General features: G+C 40.6%; 1 protein-coding gene across 1 annotated transcript in view; it reads right to left on the reverse strand.

The window, feature by feature from the left end:
* The window catches only part of LOC137654590 (glucose-6-phosphate isomerase-like), a 68314-nt gene extending 59454 nt beyond the window's left edge, over positions 1-8860 (reverse strand). Inside the window, exons 1-2 of the mRNA XM_068388357.1 lie at positions 8637-8860; positions 2565-2658 (exon numbers count right to left, since the gene is read on the reverse strand). Of these exons, the coding sequence (XP_068244458.1) occupies positions 2565-2658; positions 8637-8845 (303 nt within the window). The 5' untranslated portion in view covers positions 8846-8860. The remainder of the gene's footprint in view (positions 1-2564; positions 2659-8636) is intronic.
* Positions 8861-10622: the final 1762 nt, after the last annotated feature.

The following is a 10622-nucleotide window of genomic DNA, read 5'->3' on the forward strand; positions in this document are numbered from 1 at the left end:
CTTCTCCCGTGGCATACCAGACGCTCGATTTAGAAGAGAGTTTAGCAGGGGGAAACATAAAGGCTGTCTTCCCTAGACTCTTTTTGGACTGCATCCATTCTCCTACCACTCGTAAAGCTCTCTTGGACGAGCGTGCGAGGACGAGTCTAGTAAAGGCAGGCGAGGATGACGGCATACCTAATACAAACTCTGACGGAGGAGAGCGCGGAGCCACAGACACAAACTGGTCCGGAAACATCTCTTTGAACAGAGCTAGAACTTTTCTAAAGTCCAAAGAGGGTTGCGTGGACTTCGGCTCGTCAAGATCCGAATGTGGTTCATCAACGTGAGCGGCACCATCATCATCCGAAAGTCCATCATCCGAGTATTGAGGAGGAAGCGGCAATGGAGTAGGTAACGGCTGGTTAGCCGAGTCCGGTCGCACGGGTGCACGCGTGACTGAACCGGACGCAACGTCATGGAACTGTTGCCCACTCTGTGAGCTGGCAACAACCATAGCAGCGCGGGGACGCACAGCGTCTACTCCAGACTGTCTAGCCTGATGCGGGTGAGCAGTGGCAACCACACTGGGTTGCGGAGGTTGACGCACCGCGTCAAAACAAAACAACTCTGACTGTTGTTGTGTCTCGCGAACGTCAACGGAAGGCTCCGTGCGTCGCTGAACGTCAACATGCGGCTGGCAGGGTACACTGGAACGCATGGGTGGCGGAACTCTCTCAACTGGAGTGCGCAAGAAGGTTGCCTCAGCGTCCACAGGACGCACAACCGAGTGTGTGGTTGGTTGTAGGCAAGAGGTTGGTGCAGCAGCAACCTTCTCCGCACGAAAGTCCTGCATCAGAGACGTTAATTGTGACTGCATGTTCTGCAGCAAAGACCACTTGGGGTCTGCAGGAGCAGGTGCGGCGACAGACGGTGTAACTGTCTGCGGCGGTACCGCTTTTCCTCTCTTAGGAGGTGAGCAGTCATCGGAAGACTGCAGCGAGTCCGAACTGACCCAGTGGCTACAACTGGGCCGTTGGACTTGCGCGGAAGGGACCGACTTGCGCTTAAGCGGTCGTGAGACCTTGGTCCATGGTTTTTTGCGAGAAACCTCTTCCGCAGACGAGGAATAAATGGGCTCTCTCGTCTTTGTGTGGGTGGGGCGATCTTGGGTAGATACGCCCGAAACCACGGAGGGAACGTCTGTTCGCTGATTAAAGCCTCTCGAACCCATTGGTCGTACGACATTGCTTCTCCCCTGGACTTGGGAGCTTGCAAGAGGTCCCGGACTAGGAAGACGACAGGCACGAACAGACGAACCCTCAAGCGCAACACTATCCACAACACTATCACTCACTTTATCACTTCCCACTGCACTTTTACACTTCAGCTCCTTGACGTCCGCCATGAGCTGGTTACGGTCACTAGCCAGGGACTCAACTCTCTCACCCAGAGCTTGGATGGCACGCATCATATCAGCCATCGAAGGTTCCTGAGTGCCAGAAGGGGGATTAGGAGCAACCACTACAGGGGAAGGAATAGGTTGTGGGGCATGAGGAGAGGAAAAATCAACAGAACGAGATGAACTTCTCCTGACTCTATCTCTCTCTAGCCTACGTGTATATTTCTGGAATTCGATAAAATCGAATTCCGAAAGCCCAACGCATTCCTCACATCGATCTTCCAATTGACAGGTTTTATCCCGACAATTGGAACAAACGGTGTGAGGATCGATAGAGGCCTTCGGAAGACGCCTTGAACAGTCCCTAGCATTACACTTCCTGAATTTTGGGACTTGAGAAGGGTCAGCCATTTTGAATTGGTCAAAGGGGAATTCAAAAACTATCCAAAGTCATCAACAAATAATCCGATATCAAAAAAAGAATGCAAGGATTTATTGAAGAGAAAGCCTGCACAGCGAAAGCTCAAAACTAGAAAAGTGTACTTCACCAAATAGTTGTGAAAACAAATCCAGTTAGCAACAGCGAATTTAGTAGGTCTTGCCGGTAGCACGACAGAGAGAAAATTGAGTTCTTTGTTTACAATGAGTACTGGGTACTTGGACGACAGATGGCGCTGTTGAAGTACACCCCCTACCTGCATAGCGATCGCTGGCGGATTTTTTCCGTAGAGTTTTCTGTCGAGCAGCAGAGCTGCAGCTATTATAATCACCGGCTAAGTTAAATATTGAAAAAACAAAGGGTGTACAACAGACTATAGAAAAAAACTTATTTACACAATCATTCCTTAATTTTGGAATAGGGATAGATTTTATGACTGTGATAACAGTATTGTTATGCTTACTGTTTTTCTTTGATATCTGAATGTCAAAAAAAGTTCTATGATATTTCTAGTTTCCCCGAACAACTGGTTGAATATGCTGACCAAAAGAGTGATACTTAAGTACCTTAAGCACATCTAAAGTTAAATGTTGGATGGTCTACATGGAGCTCCCAAGCAAATGGCCATGCAATAGTTAGTGACTAACAAGTTTAAAGGTAAGCCACAAAAGTAAAAAACAATAAAACTTAACATAGAACATCACTCCAGTTCCCAACAAATATGGGTTATACTCTTAAACTTACAAGATCAAACAATAGTTTGAGGACTTCATCGTTGATGCGGTTTTTACTGTAATCAAACAAAATTTCCCCATCGTCTGGAGTTGACAATCTCAAACTGAAAAAAAAAGTGTAGAGTATTCAATTTATTCTTGAAAGTCTTATCAAAGCAATTTGGAAACCTTATGAATATCAAACAAAAATTCACATGAAAAACATACACTATTGTAAAGTGTAAAGTTGGAATGCCACCTTCAATATTAAATGCAAAACTAAAAATTAAATAACTTATTTACATAGATTCAGGGCTTGGTATTCCAAAAGAGAAAAAGGGACTAGTAAGCACCCCTGCCAATACTGACATGCATACTGAGAAAAAGGAAATGTTATTAAAATTTAAAAAGTTTTCCCATACTGTATTTCAATTACAGTATAAACTTTTCTCCTTTTTTTTTTGGTAAAATATGAATATTTAAGCATATTATGGACTACTGAATGAAAAATATCTTAATGTAATTTATTTTCAGAACACTCAAGTACCTATTCCCTGTTTCAACTAGACTGATGAAAGCAAACCTCCTACCAGTTTTTTAATAAAATCTTGAAAATTTCAGCTTATAGAAAAGATTCACTGAAGTGTACCGAAATTTGCCAAATGCAATAAAATCCTAATAAATCTAATAAAAATCTCATTAACACCACACAGTTAAGCTGTCAGATTTCAGTTTTGATTTCATTATAAGAAAAACTCGCCAGAACGAGCAAGAACATCATGGAGAGAGGTCAAACTGAACCTCCGCTGCCTAGAGAGTGGGGGCAGTCGGAATCTGCCTAACCTGCTCAGTCTAAATGAATTATCATTCCCACAGATCTGGACATCCGCACGAACTAAGGCACAAGATCCGGTTATGGTAAATCCAATGATGGCTTCGATCATTGAGGGGCCCCAAAGTGCCAATCAATGACAAAGTTCCCCCCAAAGGCAGAGCCATGGTAACCTGCCCCCAGGCTGTTGCACTCATGAATGAATGCAAGGACCTTGACCACAAGATTCCTCAACTCAGGTTAGTCTGGTCCAGCATGCTCCTGACTGCAGTTCAAAGTCCTCGAGATATCATGCCCCAAGAAACCTCGACCGCCACTACGGGCAAAGGTGAAGGTGCATGCTCCTCAGACTCTCCTTCACCCTCATAAGTTCAACAGTTCTGTGCCATGGACAGAACTGGGAATGTAAATGGGAGCTAACAAAGGAAAAGACAAACCAGCAGCAAAGGGAGGAGAACTCCTGTCATGGGACCCAGAAGAAGTGGAAGAGGCCCAGGTACTAAAGGTCGGAGCAGAGAAAGAGCCACAGCCCCATGCTCTACCCAAAATTCTCAGCCTACCAAAGCACAAACACGCTGGAGTACAGCCTCGAAAGGTGCTATCGCATCTTATTAGCTGAGGGTAAGACAACCGAAAGAGGCACGAAATTCCAGAGACCTGGAATGAAGGGAGATCATCGCTGTTACTCCATCAACCTTGGAGCAGAAAGTGTACTGGGCCATACATTTCTGTCCCCTTTAGCCACAAGGGTAGCTGAGTTATCGATAAACCGGGACCCAGGGTTGGAACCCTGGGACCCAATCACTGCCCTGGGGGTCCTGGCACAAGACTGGAACACTGGGTCCTGGCCATAGCCCAGGCCAAAAACACAGAGCTCAGCTAAGCCCCCAAAATGGGAGCAGCACAAAAGTTAACTTATCGACAGCAGACTGCCCAAGAGCTACGAGATTCCCCATGTAGAGAACCTGAAAGTCCCTTTATGTGGAAAGGTTTTCAATGCTCTTTTTTATTTATTTCTTTGCGCTGTTGACTCTCGTCTTACCGCAGATGATACTAAAGTCGCTGACATAGATCCGAAGACTTTTGACCCCTGCAACATATCTCCAGAGGAGACAGAGGCAGCAAAGAGCCTGCTGGAATTTTCCCAGGCTTGACCCAATCCAACTCTCACAAACCCCTCACTCGCTTCCTCCCCTCATGGCAAAGCCCTTCACTGCCATGAAGGCCACGACCTACAGTCAGCAAACGGGATGTCTACAAACAGAAATGCCACTAAGCACTAAGGGAGTGTGTATCTAAAGTTGGTTAGAGCAACTGGCTATTGATACCATTCCCCTTCTTGCTTCCATTACATTATTAACCAACATTCACTTCTCGAAAAAAAATAAAGAAAATTAATAAGTATGCCAAGAATTGTCTGTAGATATGTACACGACAGCGGCCGAAGTAAAAGTGAATGCTCTCCGACTGGATAGGGGGTAAGGCTACTGGGTACGCACCCTCACTGGTTGGATAACAATTTTATCCAATTTTAACGGCCGATTGCAGCTTGTGCCGAAGTAATCTCCCTAATCAAGGGATAAGGGGTTGTATGTCAAGAAGGAACAAATTGATAATTCTTACAACTAAGACTACTACATAATTATCTAAATATCTTTATGCAAACCTCCTGGTTGAGACAAAGCAGGAAGGGAAGATTGTAGGAAGGTTATGATCAAAGTGGCTAGGTGTTGGGTAAAATTTTACCAAAGAGCAATATTTCGTAAACTTCTACAATCACATTTCCTCTAACCCAAACTAGGCCCCACCACTTATCTAAACTGACATTGGACACAGTATTATTACTCATAATACATTGAAGTATCTCATAACGGTGCAAGGGTAAAATTATAAAGGTTGTCGATCCTTATATTGGTTAGGTTAAATAAAGGAGAGAAACTATTTTCATTAAATTTGCTATTTATTGCAATTTATAGAGCCTGTAATATTAACTCGTGATTCAAAAGACTCAAGTTATTCAACAAAACTGAGAAGTGATCATACCTGCCCCACACAAAGAATACCGGAGGGCTGACCCAGGGGGAGGATTGACCCACAATTTCTGGTCAAACTGACCCAGAGTGGTTTGGAGGACTGACCCACATAGTTCATTTCCTTTTCTAAAGCTAATTCTTTGGTATTATTACTTGTATTTATTAAGGAAAAGTTTAATATTTCATTGATATTTTATTTACTGTTTTTTATCAAATATTTTATGTGTTTATAGGATATGAATATGTAATTAAAAAGGGTACAGAACCTAACAAACCCACCTAACCTAACCTAGAAGTTCCCAGGTCACAACCCCTAGCTGGGGGCAAGACCCCGGACCCCCTTACCACGTCATAACCCCTATCCAAGGCTCTACCAGCAAATATATAAAATTTACCAATGACTTTTATAAAAGATTTTATTACAACATATAAGTGTTAATGTTAAATGGAATCCATATGTTATATTTAATCAAATAACTTTAATAATTAATGCACTATAGTATAAATAAACATTGTTAGTCAGTCCTCCAAACTATTCTGGGTCAGTTTTACCAGAGATTATGGGTCAATCCTCCGGTTACCCACACAAATATATTTCATGTGGTAGCAGTGTACTTATTAAGACTGATTACTGTCTGGTAAAAACATTTTGGGGCACTTCTCAAGATTCATTAATTATGATGAAGAAATAACATCTTGAGAGGAAATTAAATTAAAGGTTTTTCGATAAAATTGTTGATGCTAATGCCATAGCTGGGCGTTTGGATGAAATAAATTTTTCTTTACATTATTTTTTTTTCAACTTTATTTCTGTGTGTGAATGGTACACCATACTGTATGAACCTGCTTTTTAAATTACTTTCAATCAGACTTGATATTTTCAATATGATTTGAATATCTATGATACTGCGGTAATTTATGGAACACTTTTAACAACACTGATTTACTGCGAATGTCTATATAAAATATCAAAACATTTGTAAATTTTTCAATTCTTTTCCATGATATTCACTCAATTTACAGTGAAGCTGGTAATTGTGTAGGAGACCTCCGCGCTCGATTTAAAAGTTTCTAAAAGTAGAAAACGAAAGAAAACAGTAAATTAGAGCTACAGTTACCTTGAAACTGTGAGATAATCCTCCTACAACCACCTAACTCTTACACAGAAAATGTAAGCATAAACCTACTACTACAATTATGGGGGACCCCAGTGGGAAGCGGGGTTTTTGGGTGGGGGGAGGAGGAGAAAAGTGATTTTTCGGGGCATTACCGAACCTAATACAACTACCTACCCTACCCTGGGGGCCATGAGCCCCTACCAAGGCCTACCGGGGGGGGGCTCCGCCCCCTCTGCGACCCCCCCTTAAGGCCACAGTAATTTTCAGGGCACCACCGAACCTAAGACACCCACCTAACCTAGCCTATGGGGCCCTGTACCCCTACCTAGGCCTACCGGGGGGGGGGGGGGGGGCTCCGCCCCCCTGCGACCCCCCCCTAAAGGCCACAGTAATTTTCAGGGCACCACCAAACCTAAGACACCCACCTAACCTAGCCTATGGGGCCCTGTACCCCTACCTAGGCCTACGGGGGGGGGGGGGGGGGAGGGGGTCGCAGTGCACTAGTTTGTCTGCGGATTATAGTGGTTACAGGGCTCATTTGAGCAAAAATAAGACACAGTCAACAATAACAACAGACTTAGAAAATTCAGGGAAGACAAGAGTAGCGTGAGTTTGATCGTCGATATTTCGACTATTAATGAGGTTACACAACGTTAACGTAAACTGCAAACTACCACATACCTTACTGTTATGGTGTAGGTGGATACAAATCTGCTGCTAAAATCAAACCATGACGTTGAGCAAATGCAATTAGCAAATCAACTTTCCCTGAATAATGTACACAAAAATCCCCATAAGAAATAAAGCAATTGTCACAAGTGACACAGTCGGAACGGGATGAAGGTCCTGCTAATGGCTCCATACTTCACGGCAAAATGAGCTTTTCAGTTTGAAGGGAGATCCGAGACGTGCAAAAATATTCCTCCGCGGAACTTCACGTAAACTGTGGTAACTGGTGGAAAAATAGCAGGGATAAATGAAGTAATAAGTGTCAGCATTGGCTAGATTTGTAAAAACCGCCATGATTGGTTTTCAAACAGTGTGACGTCAAGAAAACACCTGTTATTGGTTAGAATAGCATTGAGAACTAGTCTGCCATACGCAGTAAGGCGGTGAAACAGCTCATTTTAGCCAAGACATCACACAGTAAACAAAAACAAACACTTAGAAAAAATCCAAGTGAAACATAACTATACACACGAATATCTTCGTTAAATAGAAGCTGCTCATATATTGACTATTATATAAGTGTTCTATATGATATAATAGTGAATTGTAGGTGTTTAAATTCTTTAAGATCTTCCGCGGAGCTCTCCTACACATTTACCGTGAAGCTAATTAGTAGTGTGCTAAATTTAAAATCTAAAGTACAGTAGTTATTTATGATGACTGGTAGAAAGGGAAAGTTTTTCAAATTAATAAGATAAACAGGTATACAGTAATGTATATAATCATGGGGTCTTAAGAAAATATTTAATAGCAATCCAAGAAAAACATATGTTTGAAAAGATAAGACTCCAAACCTTCCCTACGTTGGGTTATTAGCCTAACTTTGACATTTTATCCTACCACGGGCCATCAATACAGAACAATGAAGTAAACACTTCTCAGTTAAATGGTATTGAATCATTATCTTTCAATCCAAAATCATCTTAATATTTTGGCATCACAAACACTAGCCCATACAACTGATAAGGTACCCTTTCAATTTTTGACATTTTGCCAGCCGGCAAGGACTAAGTGTCATTCAAACCTCTAAAATACAAGCAATTAAAGATGATCCAATCATCTCCAAATATCACTTGCCTCACTTATCAAATGTGTTCTTTTATGATTATATTATATTATATTCACCAGACATAAAATACTGTACCGGTAGTCGTACAGTCTTCAAGGACGTCCAAGGGCACCAAGGAGACCTGTCGGTCTGGCAATGACACCTTATCAAATCTACTTAACCATCGAATCTAAGGACTGACATACATTAATAAAATCAAAATGCATCGCTGGTAAATGTATAAGCTGACGTACACCTTGCATAGCACTAAAATATAACAGCATAGAATATAGGGTATAGTCTACAGACAGAAATTTTACCTCATTTTTCAAATAGAACATACCTGTATTTATCAAATCTCTGTGGGTCGTCTTTAAACATCTGAAGAATGTTAATATTATTGCCATTTTTATCGTAATAGCCCTGAAGAGCCTTGTAACTCGCTTCTTCTGTTAAGTATCCCTTGCCTTCCATGTCTGTTGACGTCTCGAAGCCGACTGACTCTTGTTTTCTGTGACCGCTGTGACACCCAAGGACGACTGTGTTACCCATTTGTTAGCGGTACTTTATATTCGCGATCTGTAACGAACAAAAAGTTGTATATGTTCCTTTATATTCTTCAGGCGTTTTACAAATTAATTTTGGATCAAGAACAATTGTGGGAATCATGAATTTAAGACGTAATTATGAAAAATAAAAACATACTTATGAAATGGATTATTTGCAACATCTTATTTTCACTTGCATGCTTCATGAATTATTTCTAACTGTCTTCTTCAAGAATATTAGCGAGTCAAAAGGAGTTTCTATTGTAATGAAAATCCTTTTTTTTTCCAAATCGAAAACTAATACACAGCGAAATATTTTTCAATAAGAAAATGTATTTTACGTAAATTCTTCTCAATTATGACTATAATAAAAATAGGTTACTGAGAATCCTCGTCTTGCCAAATACTTCTTTGTATTACATAAGCAGATAAGCCAGCTCTCCTAATTTTTATCTAGAGTTGGGATAACTCAAATAAAAATTAAGAGGGGTAGCGGATGCTTGCTCAGTGACGTGATATCAACGCTGTATAAAGATATAGCCTACATTCATATGGATTGGATTCCTTGGAAGCGACTTGCGATTTGCCCCAGAATGTATGCGAATTGACACGAAAGACATCTTCAAACAGAGGTTACAAACTTACCTGTTTCATATGGAGTCAACATCCTGTGACAGTTGAGCCAAGGAACTCTTGTTGACGATAAATGATACACAAATCAAACCAGTAGTAATCAAGGGAACAGAAATTACATTTCTTCCCTGGCTACCAGAGAGCCATCTTAGGTAGACTAGCAAATACCGAGCATGAAATCAATATATCGGCATATCATGAAGTATAACATGTTTTAATCAAAGAGCCCATGTATTCTGGCGACCAGGAGGTGCAATTGGCATTTTCGTCTTCTTATTTATAAGTTAAATTCTGAATTATTTGAGCCAGATAAAAATAATGAAGCTCCGGTCACTTTAATGAATTGTGCATTAATATTAATTCAATTAACGAGCAACTTGCGGCAAAAGAAGTGATGGACGTGGAGGTGGGTGGAACAAGAGGGAAAGATTCGTTGGCAATTATATAAGGAAGGAAGGAGTTTGGGAGTAAATGACACATGAGTGCCAGGGCAGAGGTAGATTAAAAAGACTCTCCACAACACGGTGATTGCTGGCATACTATACTGGAAGCGTAATAGGAGCAAAGCGTTGCAATCTGCAGAAAATTCATCGTTATTAGTTACCTCCTACTGTGCATATACAACACAGCTTGCATACTTTTATTTCTAATTTCCAGAGCATGTCTAATGTATCGGGAAACATCTCCAATTGGTGTTTCTAAGTTCTACAACTCTATGCCATTGCTTCTGAATTTTCTTAATTCATTACAGCTAAACATATTGTATTGTCTGCCTCACAACACAACACACAAAACCTATCCTTATCATCCCTGTTTCCATAGTTTATATATATATATATATATATATATATATATATATATATATATATATATATATATATATATATATATATATATATATATATATATATATATATATATATATATATATAATTCTATCATATCCAACCTTGTTTTCATAATTATTACCTTTTCCTTAATGTTAAGTTCTCCTACTATTCACAAACCTTAATTTGGTCATTTCCGCTTAATTTAATTTTCCCCTTAATTTTTCTTTCTTTCTTGAGTTCTTCCTTTTTATGCCTTCTTACTTCTTCAATTTCAACATCATACATACACACATACGCATATATATATATATATATATA

Source organism: Palaemon carinicauda, chromosome 15 (assembly GCF_036898095.1).
Source record: "Palaemon carinicauda isolate YSFRI2023 chromosome 15, ASM3689809v2, whole genome shotgun sequence".
Taxonomy (NCBI): Eukaryota; Metazoa; Arthropoda; class Malacostraca; order Decapoda; family Palaemonidae; genus Palaemon; species Palaemon carinicauda.